The sequence below is a fragment of the Gallus gallus genome, chromosome 1 (assembly GCF_016699485.2).
Source record: "Gallus gallus isolate bGalGal1 chromosome 1, bGalGal1.mat.broiler.GRCg7b, whole genome shotgun sequence".
NCBI classification, from domain to species: domain Eukaryota; kingdom Metazoa; phylum Chordata; class Aves; order Galliformes; family Phasianidae; genus Gallus; species Gallus gallus.
Window position 1 is genome coordinate 43,384,243 of NC_052532.1, and position 23,576 is coordinate 43,407,818.

The 23,576-nt window shown below is 35.1% G+C and overlaps 1 protein-coding gene across 2 annotated transcripts in view; it reads right to left on the bottom strand.

Annotated features, from left to right (window-relative positions):
* POC1B (POC1 centriolar protein B) overlaps positions 1 to 23,576 on the bottom strand; it is a 43,817-nt gene that overhangs the window by 4,457 nt on the left and 15,784 nt on the right. For both annotated transcript variants that reach the window (NM_001006232.1, XM_046938360.1), the window contains 6 exon segments: positions 15,721 to 15,807; positions 18,367 to 18,519; positions 20,100 to 20,168; positions 20,939 to 21,072; positions 21,382 to 21,497; positions 22,230 to 22,337. In NM_001006232.1, the coding sequence (NP_001006232.1) occupies positions 15,721 to 15,807; positions 18,367 to 18,519; positions 20,100 to 20,168; positions 20,939 to 21,072; positions 21,382 to 21,497; positions 22,230 to 22,337 (667 nt within the window).

Consider the following 23,576-nt stretch of genomic DNA (forward strand, 5'->3'; position numbering starts at 1 on the left):
GATTTTTCAAGTGGAAGCCTAAAAATCATTGTGAACCATTAAAAATGGTCAGCTAAGTGTCTAAAGTAATTCTGCAGAATATAAATTACTAGACAGAATTAGTGGCAAACCTTTATAAGATTACCAAGGCATGTTGAAGAGTCACCAAGGGCATGGGAGACTTAGAAGTCAATTGGATGATTCACTGTCAAGAATGTATTCTCTAGAGTAGACTCAACCATTGAATCAGGTAGGATCATAGATTGATGGATGAAATACTACCACTATGATAAGTATGGTTTTAAATGTATGTAATAATAAATTATACTGGTATTATCCAAAACAGTATTTCTGCATTTTCAGTGCCATCCTGCACACTCCTGATATGCCCTGTTTTCTGGACTCAGTGTACTGATTCTCCAAAATCTTTTCTTCCCTAAGTGCCACGTACATACATCAGTGAGAGAGAGCTGAGCAATAGACAAGTTGTGTCCACTGTCTGGCAGGGCTTTTCTTCTGACTAGCAAAGCATGAGAGCAAACCAAAGAGAGTCAGTAGAAGAGCATAGGTCTAGGGAGGGTGACAGCTGTAAGAAGAGATCTGCTGGTGTAAAAGGGTTTTGTACCTCAGGAAAATCATGGCAAAGAGGCAAGTCCCACCACCTTCTTTGGGTAGCAACAGGTTTCAGCCCTCAGAAATGTATCCAACAAGAGCAGAGCATGGGGGTGGTAAGAGTAGAGGGAGACCATGTGTATACTTCAAACTTTAACATACAATGCTACAAAACCACACGGAACCCTCCTCAAGGTTTGATAGTAACACAGCATTTGGTGATATGCAACTTTCATTGATTTCATTACAGTGAAAGAAATGAAAGAAGACACCTCCAGTTCTCTTTCATCCTCTTTTCTATGCATGGTGACTGACTTATGCAAATGAACAATGCAAGTTAGAAATAAGAGTCTGATACAAACAATGCTGAAATCCATCGGTGGTTTGTACTGATGCTTTGATTATGTCATAAAAATGTCAGTCATCAAACTAAAGATTTGATCAAATATTAAGCATGGAAGACTGATCTACAGAACATCCTAATGGTTATAAAACATTTGTAGTGGACTAGAGGGAACTTGCATCTCAGTTTAAGATTATTCAAACTCATGGCTCATAGGGCAACACTTCTTCAGTTCGGCTGCAGTCTATTAAAAGCATGAAACAGTGGAAGTAAGGGTATTCTCATGAGCAATGCTGCCAATTTTGCCACTGGCCAGCACAAAGCAGCTTTAGTGGATAGAATGTTCAGACAGGAAAATGTGAGTTCTGCTCCCATGAGAGACATTATATATTACTATACAGATATAGGTTAAAATGAATAAAGAATCCTTACAAGAAGAGATTGGAACCCAGAATTTCGCTCCTCCTAACCAGATGTTTTAATTGCAAGCTAAAGAGTTATTTAACCTTTCTCTCTTCAGTACCATCAATTTTGATTTATTTTCAATATTAAACATCTTATGATGTCAAGTTCAAATTATTCCACAGCACTGTACATTGTGAAGGAGTCATCTTTTAGTACAAAAAGATAAAGAATACAAATGGTTTGATTTCTTTTAGATGTACATTAAACGTGTAGGATTACTGCATCTTAAGATCGTCTGTATCTTCCTTTTGCAGATTTTGTCACATGAGATGCCATTAATTCACAGTCTTAAAGGAGCTTAGATTCACTGTGTTATTTCTGACTAACCAAGTTATATCTGAGGTCCTGGTGAAACAGGATTAATGAAAGCTTTTTGGTATGCTTACAAATTCACAAAATGGAGATATTTTCAAATGCTGATTAACATGAAGAAGATTAGGTTTCATTTGGCACTCAGACATTTAAGAGAAAAATTGTTGCCATACGTTAAATAATTCCTACCTTACAATCAGTCATACTGTAAAGAAGGACAGCACCTTTGCATTTATCGGCATCAGGAGAATCAGTCTGATTAGGACTTCTTACTGAGATTTCTATAGAAAAAAAATAGTGAAATTACAGAAACCTTGCTGCTCTCTGTGAATCCTGACTGCTTGCCAAAGCTCAACTAGGATTACCTAAATTTGGCAAGCTAGGTAGGTTAACTAATTAAGTTGCAACAAATTTCAGGAAAACTAGAGACAGGTTAGATGGGACATGTTGTAGAAAAGAGAAGTAGAACTCAAGGATATATTCTCCATGGCAGCAGTAAACCTGCTTGATTATCATGTGCCTTATGAAATGCAGACAATTGAAAAAGGGAAGTTGAAAGTGCCACTGAAAAACACCCAGTTGGTACATTTATTTTTTATTTTTTATTTTTTATTTTTAGTCATCCTTTGAAAAGTCCCATACTGGTTTGAATACCGTGAAGCATATTGCCAGTATTGTCTGGACTGTCCTTTCACACACACAGTATAGTCCAGATTTGGCGCCTTCCATCCGTTAAGGCCAGTGAAAGATGGATTGTATGGGCAACATTTTCATAGCAACAACGCTGTCATAGCTGCGAAACAGTGGGTTGCCTCTGCTGGTACAGATTTTTTTATGAACGTTGCATGCAGGCTCTTACCCACTGCTGGTGAAAATGCATAGCTAATATTTGTGACTGTTGAAAAACACTGAGTCTTGCTCTATTAAACAGTGTTACTGCGCTCTTTGTATCTGTTGTAGTTACTTTTGAAGCAACCTATGTAACTGTATTTAAACACCAACCAATACTCTTTGGCTTTGCTTATGGCATACTGCTTTGCAAATTCAGTGTCCTAGGGGATAGTTAACAATCAAGTACATAAAAATAACATAAATTGCCAGGAATGTTGTAAAAATGCCTCATAATTAAGAACAAAACAAAACAAACAAACAAACAAAAACAAAAAATATTCTGTAAAACTTCTGAGCTGTTCCTTATTTTAAGAGAATAAATTTGAATAAGGTAACAATTTAAAATAGTTACTTTTGACGAAACTAAGATGAAAATTAAAATGCATACATTGTTTCCATTCATAGCCCTTTAGTAATAAAATAGACTCACATTTGGCAAACCCATGTGAGTTACAAACAAGGAGGAGAAGGAGCAGATTTAATTAATCAATAGGAAGTTATTACCATGACATTACCAAGCGGATGTTCAGTAGAAAATTAAATTCAGCTTATAAATGATGTCATAAACAGCAAACCATAATTGTTCATCTTTGTTTTCTGTTGAACAAAATAAGACAGAACTCTGTGGGTGGTACTTAATCCATTTCTGAAAAATCCTTACATGTGATCTGATCATCTCTGCCTATTCCAAAATGTTTTCCCACGAAACATTCACAGATCATGTATAAGAATAGAATTTGAGTAAAATGCATCCATATATCAAGACGCCCGAGCGGCTTTATTTATGGAGAAAAAAATTCTTTAGAGGAAAAAGAGGTAGGAAATAATACATGTCTATGTCACTCAATTGCAAATCATTAGGCTTCAGCCTTCTAAAAGCTCTGAATTCAGAAAATATACACAACAGCTTCCAAGTGAATACCCTAATGATCTTATAATTAAGATGGGCTTGTATGGAAAAGTGACATTGGTAAGCTTCCTAATGAATCACGAAAATTGGCATGGCCTGCTTTTTAAAAATAATGCTTTAAATTTTGAACACATGGCACATTTGCCAACTAATACTAAAACATTTCTGATACTGTGATTAAAACAACTACAAACAATTAGTCATAAATAGGCCATTAAAGCTCAAAATAGACCAACAAGCAAAGACTTGACAGCGCGGTCTCCCATCTCACCAGACCTTGACTTTCTGTGCTTTTTTTTTTCTTTAAATCATGGGAAGTTTCTCAGGAGAAGTACAGATAGTATCATTATCACTGCTCTTTTCCTCCATCTTGCGAACCCAGCCTGCAACTAAAATGTTTCATTATGGATATGCTAAAGTGAACCATCTGGGGGAATATATGTATGCATGTATGTATCTTTGGTAGGCCATAATTAGAGGCAGATAGTTTCTAGTGCTTTGAAATTATTTTTCTGAATGAATAAATGATCCACAAAAAATAAAGTTCTCTAATCTAGTACAGCATGCTAAATCACAATCTATTTTATCAGCTTCTACTGCAGAAAACTTCCCCTTGGTTTCAGCTGATGACAGCACTCAGTTTCCTCTCTTCTCTTGCACGCACATGAATCAGCATTAAGCACAGCAAAAACTTGCCATGTCTCAAGCTGCAGTTGTCTGCCCGTTGTTATCTGATGAGGTCGTTCTGATATATTTTACTTGCAAACTTTAATGGAAGTTTTGTCTTCAGGAAATAATATAAACTATGCAGCCTCTCTTGAAAAAGTTAAACCAAACATTTCTAGTTTGAGCAGAATGCTTTCAGAACAACTCACAATACAGGATTTCATGTTTAATTCAAAGGCTTTCATAGTTTCTTATACACCTTAATCTTCTCTAGTTCTTAAAAGAATGTCCAAGCTAAATGAATCCAAACATATAAATTGAAAATACTTATTGTAAATGTAACTGATCCAATCTGGAAAGCAAATATTCACTCTTCCATGCAAGTGTCATCACTACTAGTAGTATGCAGAATCCAGCCGTGGCTGCTGGTGGTATCAGGATACAAATTCACAGCTGACACACCAAAAAAGACTATCCAACTACATTCTTTAGCAAAACATGCATTTTCACTGATAGAATTTTCTTAGCCATGAAAACAGCAAATTCCATCTGAAACCAGCTGAGTTTGTAGAGGTCAAGAGGTGAGTACAATACAATAAAAACTAGTTGCTAATTTGTTTTTAAATACATCAATGCAAAATTAATTGAAATCCTGATGCCCTTACAGGAATGATCTGATTCATCAGATTCATTTTTTACCAGGATTACAGTTATGTTAAATTTAGCACTGTTGCAACAGTATAAAAGACTAAACATTTCTGTTCACAGAAACATTGTTCGCAGGCACAACAGACTAGAGTTTTATGTAAATAAATTGTATTGTGCATTACCAGTGTTCTATCAAATACATACTGAGAAACTGTCTATGTTGTTTTACTATGTCAGCTTTTCCCCAGTAGCTTTATTTATCACTGTTGCTGGTCAAAGAAAGTGCTAAAAAACTGAGCAATTCCACATGTTCAGAATCTAGTAGATATCAAACAGTTTGTTCCATATCCCTTCCTTGTCAAGAGAACATAGGAAAAAAAAAAAAAGCTTTTTTTCCAAAGAAGTACAAAAATTAATTTAAATTGCCCAACAAAAGATCATAGCAGTGCATTCATATTTGTGTACATGCAGCTCTAAGTAAATAATATTTCCCTGAGCTTTTCCTAAACTCTTAGATTATCAGTAATACCTAAGCTTTAAAGGTAGAAAACATTATTTTTTTGAATTTCCTTTTTTTTTTTTTTTTCCCCCCAACTGATTTTTATTTCTAATGTTGACAATTCCCTGCATGGTCAGATCCGTTAAAGAGATCCACAAAAACTTAATAGCTATGTTTTGTTTCCCTGGATTTGGATAAGCCTGACCCTTAACATGAGATACTCACAGTACATAAGTTCAGTAGCTATGCAGTTTGCAGAGGGAGAACCATTATCCTTTAAAAATGGTCTAATCAACTACTTGTCTAGCATTTAGAGGAAGCTGAGAATTGCACACCATAAAATAAGCAATACTGCTTACAACAGAAAAATAACAACAATAAAAAGCAATGAACATCCTACACCAACCAGAGATGCCAGCTCTCTGGGCAACCTATGCTGGTGCCTCACCACCCTTACTGTAAAAAACTTTCAATTGCATTGAAAGAAAAATATGTAGAAAGATATGTAGCTACCATTAATGAAAAACTGCATTGGGATGCATAAAAACAACCATGCTTAAAGGCATGTAAACCAGAAAAACATGTTATATTCCCTTCATTATTTTTATTTGATTCAGACCAACTGTATGCTTTCAGCAGCACAGGAGAGCTAAAAATATGTGATCAATTGTATAGTATCAGTTATGACAGGTAGTGGTCTAGTCAGCATGTGGAGGTGCCACACACTCTGGAATACGGAAGAAGACATAACACTGCTGTGTACCACATACTGTACATGAAAGGATGTTAAAATGAAAATAAAAATGAAAGTAGTTAGCACTATAATCCCAGATCAATAGCTGGCATTCCAATCCTAAATGCCAAATTCCTCTTGGGGAGTTACAGTCTTCACAGATATGTAAAATGCATTGCTGCTTTTTACAACTTAGCAGAATAACACAAATGACCATAAACTATAAATGATGAAATGCAGCAGACTGGGATAACTGACGGCATCAGCAAAAACTCTGCAGCCATTAGAATTAAGAGCAAAAGGACATTTAAGCCCACTCATTTCTGTCTGGCTGTCTCCACACCTCATTTCTACATTTTGAACTTGTTGCAGACTTCAAAGGGTCTAACAGAGGAATCTGATAGAGGTATCTTAAGGAGCTGATTTCAGATAAGTTTCCTAAGAATAGATTGCTAGCTAAAGGAGAGAAATCAATAAGTACTCCCACTGGGAGAAAGGATCTGGCTCAAGCTTATATATTATTGGAGACCCGAGAACGCATAAATGAGAAATAGAACTTATAATTACTGCAAAACAAGGGAAAAGCTTCAAGTAAAACATTTGAAACATAGATATGTAGGAAGTTGGCATACATTATTTCTGTCACTCAAAGATTATTTGTACTTTACAAATATTAGAAACAAAATAAATCCTAGCAGTAGTACTCCTAATAGCTAGAGATGTTAAAGAGCAATGCAGAATTTTTTTTTAAGTGGTTAATAAAGTAATTTTACCTCCTGTTTAGTAAGAACATGAATGCAGTAATTGCACTTATGGTAAAATACTGTTGATAATCAGAATAACCATTAAACAACTTACATTAAAGCTTGGGTTACATAGTTTGTACTCAGTGGTTCTAAAATAACTTGACAGGTTGGCTAATGGTATTGCTTTTTTTTTTTTTTTCCCTTATATCCTGGAAAAATACCAGGAGAATGGGGAAGCTAACAATCCATCAATATTTAGAAAGGATAAACAGGATAACTATGTGGTCACAGGTCACAGTTGGCTTGAGAATAATGTCAGGGAAAACACTGAGAAGTTGATCTACAACGTAACTAGCAAATACTTAAGACATAACATAACGCAAATCAATATGATGTGGGAAAGAAAAAAAAGATGAGAAACATGAAATTAACAGATGACGCAAAAGAGACATACTGGAAACTGCTATCTAAAATAGTTAGGGCTGTTTGGCAAATGGATTTCATTGAACTATCCTAATGCAACATCATGTTCAAAGGTAAAATCGCAGAGATGAAGGTGCTATCAAATTATAGACTAGAAAGTAGACATTTTGGAAAAGAATTACAGTATCATAATATGTAACTGATTGAAATGATAAAATCCAATATGATTATTGAGTGAAGAATTACAGTAACCTCGGTGTAATTTTACCTACCTGAAAGTACTGAGCAAGAGGTAGTATTATACTGTTACATTACACTGGCAAAAACATGACAGAAATTCTGTGTCTATACTTCCAAAGCAATGTGTAAGAAATGGGAAAAAAACCTGTAAGATCACAGCTTGAAAAAGTAATCTTTTCCATTCAGTCTCTATCTTTGTTTCCTGCTATTTAGGTACAGTCACACAGATGGAAGAAAGCAGGCTGAATCCTCTTAAGCTGCAAAGGAGAGCTGAACCCAAGTCACCTACTGCCTCAACAAAAGGAAGCCACCACCACTGCTTTGCTCATATTTTCTCCCTGGACTGTATCTTAAGAAAGGTTGTGCTCAGATGTGCCATGTATATAACACGTCTGTATGTGTTACAGTACGGTCACCTCAGGTGGTCTTTCTTGAGACTAAATACATGGGTTCAACAGACACTGGTTAACCTAAACTAAGTTAGAACCAGCACTAACCTCCTACTTAATCTCCAAACCATTTTTCCCACTATTTCCTTTGTGCTGGTATTAGTGTTTGGATAGCTAAGCAGATCAGGGAATTAACTTGGATGCAGTTAACCAGACAAAAACATTTGTTAAGTTAAAATGACTGTGAAATCATCCTCTAGCATTGTTCTACCTAATTTCTGACCTCAAAACCATATAAATGGAAGATGGAACCAAAAGGTTTTTGCATTTTTTTCTGCATCAAACATCTATTGGATGAGACCAGTACGAAAAACATCTCTGCTCTTAGTACTGAATTTTATTTTAAAAGTCTCTGCAAGTCCCATTTTAAGCAACTTGGTGTTTCCGTTGTCTCACGTGGAGCAAGGAACTCTTAGAGCAAACTAGCAGAAAGTTTCCTCTTTGTTTAGATATCACTGTAATCTCAGTGATAAATAGAATTTGGTAGCACTCGTTCAAGCACTGTCATTTAGAAAAATAAGAAGAGATTTAAACATGATTAAGGTGTTTCCTTTAGTAACAAACTTGCATTAATCATTTTAATAACATATTTATTATAAATACTGAAATTTATATTGAAGATTGCACAACTATTTTGAGAGCATGCTGTGCTAAACTTAGACTTCAGTAATATTTAAGAACATAGAGTTAAGTCAAGAGCATAGTATCACCTTTTCTGGCATACTTCATCTGTGGCACAAATTTATTACTCAGTTTAAGATAAACAAAAATAAAACCTTGTAACCTTCTCTAAGTGAATCACACACAATGAACCAAGCCAAACATTCCCTTGTTTCTCTGTCTCAGAAAATGTGGGATCTCAGAATTATTGAAATGCCATGAATACCAAGAAGTTCAAAACTTAACTTGTGCTAATGAATGAAAAAAAAAATTATAACAGGTGTTTACAGTAGCAGAGCTACTGAATGCTAACTTCATTTACTTTCATTAAGCTAAATGATTCACAAATGGCATTCAGATCAGTAGTAAATCATCATCTAGGTCAGCAGGAAGCTCATTATAGACTGACAATCCAAGTGACAGAGACACTTTTCTGCAAGTGCAATAGTAGTAATTTCCTGTGTGAAAGGCTTGCTGCTGTTTGTGCATTCCTCGGGGGACAGTTCTTCTCAGAGGATGTTACACTTCCCCAGGAAGAGGAAGGAACCAGTTGTTATTGGATGTGGGGGCTGATAGCTGTCAAGCATTTTCTACATGCCTCAGAATCAGCTGTGAGAACTGTGAATACAGCTTGGATTCCCAGCAGATATGGGGGGAAACATGACTTTGGCAGACAAGGTCAGAACAAACAAGTACAGTATCTCAGGAAGTTGAAGCAGAAATAATACCTGGAACTTCCAGGCCTCCAATTCCCAGAAAAGTGCTGATTTGTTAAAAGAACAATATAAAGACATGGATCAACCTGAAGCATTCCTGAGGCACTGCACTGTTGCCACGACTAAGACCTCAGACAAAACAGAATACTGCCAGTTTTCAAAGTCAGCTACAGTAAGCCCATAATGTCACAAAATGGTACTGAAAGTCCAGCAACAGCAACTGTAAACAATATCACTGCAGGGAGTGGCAACATAATTAAACTGCTTTGTGAAAAACTAAATATTGAAGCTTAATCACCACAATGGGGTGGTGAGGAGGGGTTCCTGTTAGGTCCATCTCCTGAACTTCCTGTCCTACTCTAGCTCCCTCCATATGTACGGGGACACTCTTACAGGACAGGTCACCTGCAGCTAGTCCATGCTTAATCCAGCATCAGTGAGTTCAGAGTGTCACGTCCCACCTGTTTTTAATTTAGTGGCAGCACTAACCTTAGTTTCTTTATTCTGACAGCTTCTAATTTCCAAACTTGGCTATAAAAAAATTTGATTCAAGAAATATTAGGGAGATGAGACAGAGATAGACAAATAAACAATATAAACTCATAAGCTACATTTCCCTGGGAAAGCAGGTTAAAAAACAGTATAAGAAATATTATATTTTGGCACTCTCTAGTGCTCAAATTCAGAATTCTGTCTCCAGTGAAAACTCGACACTCTGAAGCTCCATTTCACTCAAAGAATATAATGAATCCTATTAGGAAACATCAAGACGTATATAATTACCTAATTATGTAGCAGCACAACACATTTTCTGTTCTACCCCTGTAAACCTGCAGTTACATGCTATGGTAGAATATCACCACTGCAAAATGCAAGGGCCACACGGATCTTATTCTTCTTTTATTGCAAACAGTGAGTTCACCTTTATGTGTCTTGATCTTCATTATTATATGTTAGTATTATTAAATCATGGTTCTTTTAGGATTAAATATACGTTTTTTTCTAAACATGCCTGCACATCTATGAAGATATTTAAAAGTTTAGAATTTCACTGCTCAATATACCAAATGCTTCACTCTTGGAAGATTCTTTTAAAGTTTAGTATACTAATCTACATAAAAGCTGCATCTATCTTTAAAATTCTTGTTTTCTCCCTTCTTCTTCCCTCTGCCTTAAACTTATTGAAGAGGGCTGGTGTTTATTTCCATATAAGGCTAGAGCTAGGAAAGGATGTAAATCACAATATTCTTGAAGTTGTACAGTAAGTAAAACATGCAGTGTTTTTAGGTTTAAAGATAAATTTTCTTTTGTTATTCTCTTCGTTAGAATTCTAAAGTTGTGTTAAGGCATGCAAGGAAAGTGCAGTATTCCCTGAAGATCTTTTCAAAAGAAGTTGCCATGAGAAGGATAGTTGTGTAAACCTTAACATACACAGAAATGGAAGAACTACATGCAAATTTTGCATTTGTAACCGCTGACACACTTGACAAATTATATGGGATTGTTTATTTTTTGGCTGTACTCAAAGTACAGTCATAAAAATTGTGTCAAAAATATCTAAGCACTGAAATACATACCAAGGAATATAGTTACTTCTTTTTGCATCAGGAGGCCTGCTACAAATGCAGAACAGATTAGCTAATCATGTCTGGTCTCAAGGAATAAAAACTACATGTGCTTTTATTTTTATTTGAGTATTTTGCAAGTTTTGGAGAGATAGAATTTATTTGGTCACTTCCTATGTTAAAACAGCACATTCCTTTTGTCCCAAACAGGAACAGTATTTCCCCTCCCAATAATTAATCCACGATCTTAACAATCCATACTGCAAATGATAAAAAGCACATCTTTCTTTCAGTGTTAATTAGCACTGGAAAAGAAAGAACAGCAAACGTCTCACAGCCAGTGCAGACTTTCTGACTTCCAGATTACAGTACATTGCTTTGCTTCCTCCAAATCCTGTTTACATGAGCAAGGTCAGGGGATGGAACATTAGAGAGCCTCTACAGTGATTTCCTGCTGCTGTCAGTAAAAACTACTGAGACATCATCAACTTTCGCTTGTTCCCAACGGCTTATCAGGGACCGGAGGTTATGAGTGTATTGGCTTACATACCAAAAGGAAAAAAAAAAAAAAAAAAAGGGAAACAAGACCTCCATTTTTCCCTTTTCAATAGCTCAAAAAACAAAGGCAATGTTAAGAAGCTTGACACATAGAAAAGAGTGGCTGGGAGAGAGGCAGTAATGTTTTCAGGGTCTTCAATGAGATAGAAATGAAAAAGAACCCACTCATGTAGCCCCAGAAACACTGACCCCAATTTGGTGAACATTTTCACAGTGATAAAGGCCTCATTTTCAACAACTGCAACATATAAACACTCTTAACATCAGAAAAGTCAGGGCATTATGCAAACTAGTTATGTAGCATATACAGCTTGTTTGCTTGTTTTTATATACATTTCAGTAACACATGGGAAACAAGTAAATGAATCATGAAATTAGCTTAAAAAAATAGCTTAAAAAAGTTATTTTGCTGAAAATACCAGAATATTGACAGGATTTCTTAATATTTTTGTGATTACAGTTCAAAAGAAAGTAGCTCTGTACTGATAATTACACTTAAGCCATTACACTGACACAATGACTATGTTCCCATCACTATGTTCACGAAGTAAGTTGCTTCAGTTTGGATCTTAGATGAAAGCATACTTTTCACTAGGTTTGAAAATAACTAGCCTTATACCTTATAACTTTGCACAAATATTGAAAAGATACCCTGCTCAGACTTTAATAATTTGTTTAGTTGTAAATAATAAACAACTATAATAGGAAGCTGCACCTTAACTATCTAGGGCTGTGTCCAGTTTGGAATTTCTCAGTACAAGACAGTACACTGATGGATACTAACATCCTGGGCAAATCCAGAGGAAGATGAGCGAGATGATCAAGAGGCTGAAACACATGAAATTCAAGGAGAGGCTGAGAACCAGGCTTGTTCAGCTTCAGGGAAGGCAGGCCATACTTCTCCGCTTCAACAAAACATTACATGGTTTGGTATAGACTTCCATTCACTCTGGAAATCTTTCAGGGATCTAGGGGAAACTCATCACAGATCCTACACAAGTTTTTCATTCGTACTAGAGAAGTCTGTCTTTAAATACTTAAGACAGTGGTCTGAAAAAGGCTGTAACTCTCATCTTCCACAGAAACATTAAAGTACGCCTGTTGTACTACCACTAGCTACCACCAGTGGCCCAGGGACTTGTCAAAACGTGTAAATTCTCCTTAGGGCATAGAATTATACAATCACTCAGGTTGGAAGAGACCTTAAAGATCATCAAGTCCAACCGCAACCCAACCATACTACCCTAACTCTAACAACACTCCACTAAATCATGTCCCTGAGTACATGATAAAAACCAAATGGTTTTTAGACACATTCAGGGATGGTGAGTCAACCACCTCCCTAGGGAGCCTATTCCAGTGCTTAACAACCCTTTCCGTAAAGAAGTTTTTCCTGATATCCAACCTAAACCTCCAATGACACTGAACAAGAATCCTTAAGGATACGTAAGTGCAGAGTGTATTTTTTTCTCTCTAAATAGATCAGAAGGAATGAAGAATTGATTAAGTTAAATAAAAGTGATTGAAAAAGAATAAAGTAGGTATACACTGGTCTTTTGTAAAATCTGATAACCTATCAAAGAACTTCAGTTATCCAAAGAGCAAGAGCCTAGAACAGAGTTCTTCCAGTAGGACCAGAAACCACAAGTGGATTTGATGCATCTTGACAAGTTTGCAAAGAAAATAATATACAGTTGTATTACCTTTGATAATCAGTAGGAAAAGAGTAACCCAGAAGTTTAGTACAGTGTTGCTGGAGGTAACACATCAGGGAAGAAAATGAGCTTCACTAGAGGCTGATGACATCTTCTAATACACAGATACACAAACACAGTACCATTCACGCGATGCCAAATAGTATCTAGGAGGGAGCTGGCAGTGAAGGTGGGATGGGAAGAAATCTAGCATCTCCCTTCTGCCTTTGATGTTTGGAAAGAAAACTTAAAGCCTCTACACACAAGGGAAATCAAGATAGCTTCAGATGAAAGCGTCCAAGAGATTGGAAGGTTCACCCAATTAAGAAACAGGTAATCATTCCACAAACAACACATGCAGGTAAGGCACACAGATGCTGAACAGTAGGATGACTCAAAAGGTAAGCTGACATAAAGTTTTGCAAAGTGTTACTTATTATGCTGGGGAGGAAAGTTAGCTGAAGAAAAAATATGGAAGATAGAGCAGTTGTCCTTATGGCTGTAGTCTGAATTGCAAGGACACAGAAACAACACTAGATAGAAAAAATATGTAGACTGAATATTGAGATGCAGAAAGGTGGGAACCAATGCTGAATAGGAGATGAAGATAATGGAAAAACAAAAACATAGTGATTACTGCCTGTCAAAAGAGATGAATATCAATTCTGAAGCAACATTTTTGTAATAAAACAAATGTAAAGTCAAGTATACTGAAATGAAGCGAATGCTGTCAGTAGTGGGTCAAGTTAATCCTAGAATGAGTTTTGGACATAAAATATTATAAATTGCTTTCATATTAAATGAATTAAGGAAGGAGATTAAATGATTGGCAGATTTATAGGTACATAACAAAGAATTACAGTGCAGCTGTACATTTGGATTCTGTGATCAGTATCAAGAACAGGAAGTAGTGAACAAGGCATATTTTGAATTGACAATCAATACATTTTATCCACTGCAATCCTCAATCTGTCAAGCCTCCTAAAGAGACATCTGTGAATCTGCGAATTACTTTTGACTGAAATTATCTCAAAGACCTGTATTGTATTGTGAAAACACAACATGTCAACTACTGCAACTTAAAATATATGGAGCTACAAGGGCTGTTCCAAAAGTAATGCCTCCTATTTTACTATGCTGGCCCACAACGTCAGAGGTGAATGTTGGTGGTATAGCATTAGAGGTTGAACTTTCCCACCAATATTCCATTACGTTTTGTTGCCATGTGACAGATGGCAGAATAAGGGTAGTCTGACAAAATCGTATCTGACATAGAAGTGTCTCTGAAGCAAAGGTGTGTCACTGAATTCCTCAATGCAGAAAAAACTGCACCCATTGACACTCATCAATGCTTGTTGAATTTTTATGGAGACCAAACAGTGGATGTGAGCACAGTGAGACACTGGGTGGTGTGTTTCAACAGTGGCAACAGTGAAGTGAAAGACAAGCCACATTCTGGATGGCCATGCACAACTATCACACCACGAAATGAAGAGCGTTTCGATCAGCTCATCCGTATGAATTGCCTAATGCTGGTGACTATGTTGAAAAATAGTATTTTGTAGCTGAGAATTTGCTTTATCAAATAGTGTTATTGTGTTCTTTGTATCTGTTGTGGTTTCCATAGAAATAAATACAAGGCATTACTTTTGGAGTGACCTGAATACCATCTCTCAAATAGAATTATTATATGTTCATTTGTTTTTGAAGAAAAGGTCTCTTTTAGGATGTGAACCTCTATCATGATTTTTATTGAATGATCTTAAAGCATTTTATAAACTATCCTCACAACATGCCTTTTTGTAAAGCATTCACAACAAAGGAAAACAGTAGAAACCACACCTGCTGCCCATTCATATATATTGACCCCTCAGCTACACGAATTCTTGTTATGGTAATTAAAATTGCTCAGGATAAATCAGACCTTCACATGAACAGATTCAGAACTAAAAGAGATATTTTCAATTAAACGAATTCTAGAATAGTATGTCTTCTAGGACTTCATACTAGGAGAGCATACTTCTCCTCCTACAAAACTATGGTTAAAACATTTCATCCTTTTCCTCCCACATGCCATAACAATGTCATATGAAAAGCCAACACTAGAAGGAACTAATCCTATGATTCTTTCCTAAGATGTTACTTTTTTTCTTTTTTCCTCCCCTGGAAAAACTGGAATTTCTACTGGAATCTCATCAGTGAGGCAACTACTCTTTAGGTTTCTCATTATGTTAAGCTAAGGACAGCTACAAAAATTGTCTGAGAAAAAGACAGAGATTTTAATAGCAATATCTGGATAGAATTAACATGGGCTTCTAATTAGAATTTCTGCTTAGTACATTAAAAAAATTACTAGTATAACATGGAAGCTTCACTATTACACCATCTTCTGGTTAGCCTTGGGAACTGTGAAAAAAAAAAGCTTAAGTTGAGAAGTTAGAATATGGAGCTCTGAACAATCAACAACTTATTAAAAACATACTTTATTCATACAGACAAAAAAAAAAAAAAACATTTTCAGTAACACCTTTAGTTAAAGCTAAGCTAGCTAATCGTAATATTTTTCCTTTCTTTCTTTTTTTCTTTCATTTTGGCTCAGAAGGCAACTTACCAGAGTACCAAAAGATGGAGAGGAACTAATCTCTACAACAGGTGGGTCAACTGTTAGTGTATCAGCCACATCAAACGTAGGGTTGACCTGTTGAAAATTAATTACAGTCCTCATTATTTCTAGCAGTACAAGATGAGAAATAAGACTGAAAGCTACAGTGAGGAATTGCTATTCACCACAAGGTAAAAACAAGCCTTAAGAATAAAGAAAGGATGCTGATCCACAGCAACATAAAATGCAACAGTACAGTAGAGAAAGAGAATCCAGACATGCATTTATTAGAGATATCATTTATATTTTACAAACATCTGTTTCCTCAAAACTAACTCAAACATTCTTAGCTTAAGCAATAGGAGGTTTAGTTTCATTATAAGCCAAGAAAAATTAAGTCAAAAATACCAGCTTGACAAAGATTTACCATGATCAGCTACCTCAAAAACATGCAACTTAAAAAAAAATAATAATAAAGACTGGCCAATGCTGCTGCTGAAGTACAGAACAGTCAGAATTATTCATAAAACTTTCAAACTGCATAACTCGTTTGAAAGTGTTTTTCCAAGTTTTGATATATGCTACTGATAAGTTACACTGCTTTCTTTTTAATTGACATAGACACCTAAGAATCTATACTGTATCAAAACATAGTCTTTAGAGCAGTGATCAACTTCAGGCAGTTGAATCAATGTTAGTACTGTAGCACAGGGCAGAAATAGAGTGAAGCTAATCTTATATGGAATACCAAGTTAACAATGCTAGTAGGTTTTCAGTACTGGAGCTAGTTGATGTTCCCTGTAACTACAAATAAAGAAACTATCGAAAGCTTTAGCTGTCATGTGTCTGCATCACCCATAATGTCTGCTCTAGTCTGTCAGTGGTTCACACCAATTTGTTCCCACTTCACTACAGCTGTAACATACAGGCTTAAAAATTATTCCACAGATTTTTACTTCACCCAAACAGAGACCTTCAGCATGTACACTGCTAGTACGCATATAACATTCACACTATCACTTACCTTCATGATTATTACAATTAAAAAATCTTTCAGCACCACATAGCTAAAAACCTGCACCATACTAATACAGGATACTTCATTCCCCCTTGGATAATCTTTTCTTATATGAAAAAAATTAGTATACATATGCATTGTAAGAGGGCACAAAAGCCAAATATTTTGCTGGCCAGAAATTGTATTTTGTGCCAAGCAGTGCCAGTTATGGAGATTTACAGCCCAACGTGTCCAGCTTCTTGTGCTAAATATGTTAAGTGAAAAGGAAGCTCCTTTAGTTTGTAAAGGCTGAAATAAAAAGCACTGACAAAATTCACAGGACTAGATGACTTTCAAATCACCATGAAGTCTGGTGTAGCAAAGAGAAATGAACTTTCCCTTTTTCAACTTTTTATCAGCAGTCCAACAGCAGCTTTAGCAGAGGTGGCATTAATTCTATCTATTTCATTTTAAAGTGGATAAAAATCAAACAAGAAAAGAAACAAAAAATGTTCATCTTTCATAAGAAAACATTGATGCTAAATAAAAAGATAATAAATTCATAAATTAATAAAATTAAAAGATGAAGTTCTAAATAACTCATGCAAAATGTTTCCAAGAAAAGTGATATAGCTAGCTGTTAAATAGTCTCTCCAAACACACTAAGAAGAAATGTAGCTTTGAATTTGATTAACACTGTTGTTTTTTCCATACACCGGAATTCTCAAGGCAAACAAGCAGTAGCCATATATTCTTATTTCTACTGCCATCTAGTGTACATGTGGATTTCATACATCAGTGAAAATATTTACAACTGAAAGTACACTGAAATTTTAATGAGAAACTAAATTAACATTAGATTATCATGCTGAGGATGGAAACTCCACATCTGTTTAAAAATAGATAGCACTGGGATTTTAACATGTTAAAGGAAACTTCACTTTCTATAATTGTCACCAAGTGGAACACATCTCTTTGAAACTGTGCTATATATTGAACATACTATTTTCAAATACCCTCAACAGTTCCTTATCTCAAAAAGGAGACAGTGACTGGGGTTCACCTCATGTTAAACTTAGACATACTGCTGTATTTGAGCTAGTCATCCAAGATTATCTCTGTGATCAATGGAGAAAAGTGAGCACTTTAAGAGAATAAGTCACTTACTTATATTTCCAAGAAAAACCCTAGAAAACCCAGAAAAACCCTAGAAAACCTTGATAGGTTTTTAGATCAGTAACAAGATCTTCTCACAAGATCTAAAGGCTTTGGAAAGAGAGACAACTTGCAACAATCTAGTTTTTGAATGTCAGTAGCAATGCTACTTTGTCCTGTTCGTTGAAGATTCAGGTATCTTCTGCAACAGTTTGGTATGGTACTTCAGTAGAAACCAGACTACTACTTGTATGCACTCTTTTTTTTCCTAATTAGATGGATACAGACACAAGAAACATGAAAGGAATTCAATAGGATTATCTGCCAGTATCAACTAGCCCAGTAACGTTAATAAGAATTTGTAAGCTCTGGTTGCTTCCAAAATATCATACACAGCAACAAAAAGTTTTCCGGTATATACAGATTAAATTTAACCATAAATGTTACACGGATGGTGTTTGTAAGTTTCCAGTTTCCTATATTGGAGTACTTACTGCACTCACCTCAACTGACTGAAGCTTTTCATCATGGAGATGAGGTGATCTTGGGTAAATATCAAGAAGATGAGGAGGGTCGTCAGTCTGTATTCTTCTAATGTGGTGTTTAAGAACTTCTTTATAATCAAATGAATCAAAGTTGGTTTTCCAAAGTAATACCTGTAAAAAAGCCACCATGTCAGTCAGTAACTATTCCAAGTCTATTCACTGATAGCTGTTAGCACTGATAGATCATAACATCAGAACAAGCCTGCTCTTGTTACATTTCTACAATACAGACACTTTCATATAGTATCTTGTACTTCACATCTAACATATGTGGGTCAAAATTATTAAAATTATTTAAAAACAAATCAAAACAGAGGAACCATGAAGATGCCTAAAAGATGTCACAAGAGTCATAAAACAAAGAAAACTTTTGCCTCAGTGGATTATACTAGAGTACTTTCTGCTATATCAAAATGTCACATGCTATCAATTTTTTTGTCCCCTGTAATGACTTGGAGAAGAGAAAGTTTTCTTGACTTGAGAAAGTCTGAAGGGACATAAACAATCAAGATCAACATAAATCTAAAGCATTCAGCTGGGGTTGTCTAGACCCAACACCTTGCACTTGGCCTTGCTGAACCTCATTCGGTTCATGTGGGTCCAGTTTTCAAGTCTGCCCAGGTTTTTGCAAATGGCATCCCTTCCTCCTGTTGCATCAACTGCACCATTCAGTTTGGTATCATCAGCAAACTTGCTGAGTATGCACTCAATTGCACTACCTAGATTGTTGATAAAGATATTTAACAGTACTGGTCCCAAGACAGACCCCTGGAGGACACCACCCATCACCAGCCTTCACTTGGACACAGAGTCACTGTGCAATGCTCTGGATGTGGCCATCCATCCAATTCCTTATTGAGGTTGTTAGGCACAATAGTACAGTTCTCCAACATCACTGCTTTGCATATGAGTCTTCTACCACACGGCCTAATTTGATACACATACTTCTCTTCCTCTTACATTCAGTGTAATATACCAATCCTTATAAGGCTCAAAGAAAGTGCTCACGAGAGTAAGGACAATTCAGGATTCCCTAAGAATCAAAATTTTCTTCTGAAACAGAAAAAAATCTCATACGAAAACTTCAATAAACAAAATAAAAGATTATATCAGCGGCAGAAAGAGTACTTTTTTTTTTTACCCTTTAGCTTGAAAAATTTATATTGGAAGTTTGTTAGCATTTCCACTTTTTCAATATTTGCAAATCTTAGCAGTCCTTCTTATTAACTCTTTGAAATACAATGCATCTTTTTTTTCCTTCTTTAAAAACTATTTATTTTGTATGCTTTCAAGTCACTTCTAGAAAGGGTGCTACCTGGAACATCAAGTGAAAACAAAGTAGCGACTTTAAAAGAAGAGAAAAACAAATTGAGTGTGTATGAATTAATACTATTTGCAAAAAGCCTACTTATTTGACACTGAACTGCAACAGTTGAAATATTTCTATTACAAACCATTTCTTTACTGTAAATAAAATGACCTGTAGAGAAGTACCTAGTATCTCCTTCTCATAATATCCAATCTAACATAGTTAAGCTTAAGTTTTTAAATAATGTATTTACCACTTTTCTACTCAAATTTAACTTTAGGATAACACACTCTTAGACAAAATGCCAAGAATGTCAGTATACTCTAATCAACCGCAACAAACATTGAAAAGACATTTAATTTCAAAAGACTATACTACAAACCTGACCATCTGCTCCACCTGAGGCAAATTTTTCACCACCTTTTGAAAAGGCCACAGAAAGGACAGGTCCCTGAAGGAAAAAACAAAATAGCAGAGTAAAATGCTATGACTGTAGTCATAGTATTTTAATACACAGAAAAAGAAAAAAAAAGATCATAGTTATTTAACCTTTTAAAAAAAAAAGAAACAGTTTTAATAATAAAGGAGCAAATTAGCTATAAAAAATTTTGCAAAATGATTTGATGGATACATTACTGTTGCACATCTTGGTAAGATGCTTCATTATGATTACTACAATAGATACTGAAAAGAAAAAAAGGTGACACTTTCCATAGCTTTTATGTAGAATTAAAGCAAAAAAAAAAAAAAAATCAAATATATATGACATTACTCAAGAGAAAGTGTTTGAGATTCATTATCAAACTTAAGATTTCTTCTGCATAAGGAGGAAAAGGATAAAAAATATCTACCATTCTTCACAAAAAATATCTTACATAAGCTTCCCCCCTATGGAGAGCACTGTTTTTCAGTAGACAAAAGCCTAATGTTCCAAATAATTAACTGTCTTTATTTCCAAAATGAATTATTAATTCATAACACAAACTATTTTTCAATGTTAAGCATGCATGCAATACTGACAGATTAATTGCACAGTTGTAGCCAAAACTGATGTGCTTCCTTACACACTTGTAGAAAGGTATACTAACACAACACTTTGCCATCCACGGAAATTTAATCTTCAACTATCACGAGACATTGTAAATGTTACTTTCACTTTAAAAAAAAAAGATAATGAGGAACTTATTAAAATCTCCACTTGAAGAGGTCTATGGTGTATACCTTGTGTCCATGAAGTGTGTAAATAAGTCTTCCTTCTAAGAGGTCCAGAATCTTAAGGGTACCGTCAGTAGAAGCAGTGATGAGATAGTTACCAGAAGGATGGAACGATACACAGTTAACTTCTGCTCTGTGAACTAATTTATAGAAGACAATATTCAAAGTCTATATAAGGAAATATACACAATTTCTGTTCTCTTTTCTAGTTCCCCACTCTAAAAAAATGTTTGTTTAGGATAATCAGAATGCAGCTTATGTTGAGGTTTGGTTGTTTTTTTTTTTTTTTCAGGGTCACTGGGCTACAAAAAGATTACTTACAAAATGTCTGCATGATCTGTTTCTCTACTTTCTCCAATAGCAATGAAATTACATAAATCAGAGTAAATTACATTTTGTAACAAGAAGTCCCACCCTAAAGAAAACACAACAAACTATGTTGCTTTTACCTTTGTAATGCTGTAGCAGCTTGTTCATCCGAATATCCCACAGTTTCACAGTATGATTAGAACCTGCAGAAGCTATACATGTACCACTTGGGTTGAAATCTGCAAAATTTGGAAACCTAAATATAATTCATGAAAATAGACTGATTACTTGTTTTGGTAGAAATATTTGTTTTTCTTAATAAACTGTTAGCATTGAGTATGTAAGAAATACCTCGCTTGAGTTTCCAAAGAACTTAAATAAGCACGAGTAAACAAAATTTGCCTGATAAATCACAGATTCATTAAGGTTAATGAGACTGTACAATCTGAATTTTTGGTTATTGTGTTTTTTTGTTTTTTGTTTTTTTAAAGGACAGCTTACTGACTCAGGTATCCACAACTGATACTGGCCTACAAAGTTCCTAGAAGAAAACGCTGAAAAATCTATTCCTGACCATAATGGCATTGATATACAGAAAAATCAAGAGTTTTTAAGTAGGAAGTAAAATAAATGTCTCCACGCCTAGATGTGGCAGATTACTGAAGCTAACAAAATACAGTCCTCATCAACAGCAAGTAGGGAATTCTTAAAGTTCCAATATTAAATAGCATTATCTTACCCAAATGAACATGAAAGCATTTAGTAAACCAAGAACAATCTAACACCTCTTCTTAACTATGGGAAAACAGCTGGGTAAATGCACCTAGTTATATTATTTAGGAAAATGCAAAAATTAATTATTTTAGCTTATATGGGTGGTAGAAGAACTTACAACCTATCTTTAAATATGGCACACGTTAACAAAATAAAACTCAAATGTAATCTTATTAGAGCTATACCTTACACTTTTTTTTATAGCAACACTTACCCTTCATAATCTATGAAACTATCAATACATGTTTTATTTACTGTATCCCAGATCTTCACAGATTTGTCCTCACTGCAAGATGCTATTAGTCTTCCATCAGGTGAAAATCTGGAACATGCAAATGTATAGACTGCTAGTTTGAGAAGTATCAGTCACTTTGTATTCTAGACATAAGCAGCAAAACACCAGAACCAGGAAAGTCTATCCAGAATTAAAATGTACAGCATTCAAAGTACATTTGAATTTCTCATATTTCTCAGAAAGTAATAAGAATGTAAACTTCCCTCTATGCTTTTTTTTTTCCATTTCACAGACAATTACAATAAATACTAGACCCATAAGTGACGGAAGGAGAAAAAATAACAGTAACAGCAGCTTAAGGTTGGCATTTCAGATACCAATGAGATAATTACAAAAAACTATAGGCAAAAAAAAAAAAAAAAAAAAAAAAAAAAAGGACAAAGTAGAACCTTGCATTCAGTTTTAACCTACATATATATTCCCCTGTGAGTTCTCTCAGCTTCCAAACTGTCAGCAAAACATTCATGATTTTTCTTTGGTTTAGCAGACTAAGTTTTTAAACAATAAAATTGTCAATAATTTCACCAATCTGTATTATTTCTACATAATAATCAACTGCACAAGGACTTCAGAATGCTACTCAAGAACAATGAAATACTATTTCCAACAGCTTCAATTTTTTGTTTCAAGATTGGAATTTTGTAGAGCTCCAGTTCTTTACAAGTATTATATTTCTTCCCCAAGATGTTTAAAGTGGGCCTCTTAGCTGGAGATTTGCCATTAATATGGAAACAAATTATGAAAGAACAATCTTTTTTTTTTTTTTGTCTTTGAAGATCTGCTCTGCCTTAAATGGGATGTTAATCTTAGCTTTCAGTACAAAGACTTTATTTTACCTTCCCCAATTCTGTAAATTTAACTCATTTTGACTCATGACCTTTTTTTTTTTTTTTAATTCCCATTACTGTTTGAAGAATAGTTAAGAAAACTACTGCCATGAATAATAAAACTACACATAAGTGAATGCTGCAAAGTAAGTTGTTACCAGAGTATAGATATATACAGGATAGTGGAAGAAGACAGGATACTCAGTGATGTATGACGTAAATGTCCTTTGCTCACTATATAAGAGCTAAATGTCCCTTAGAGTGAAAGGATTAAGAATCAGTGGCTGATTTACTATGTGCACATATTAATACAGAGCAAACTTTTCGATTTTAATTTGGAGATATATGCAAAATGTGTGTGTGTGAGATACTGGTTTATTATAATTTTATTATTAGCGATAGATCAGTTTATACCCTTCACAGATTTTTCCTCTCTTAG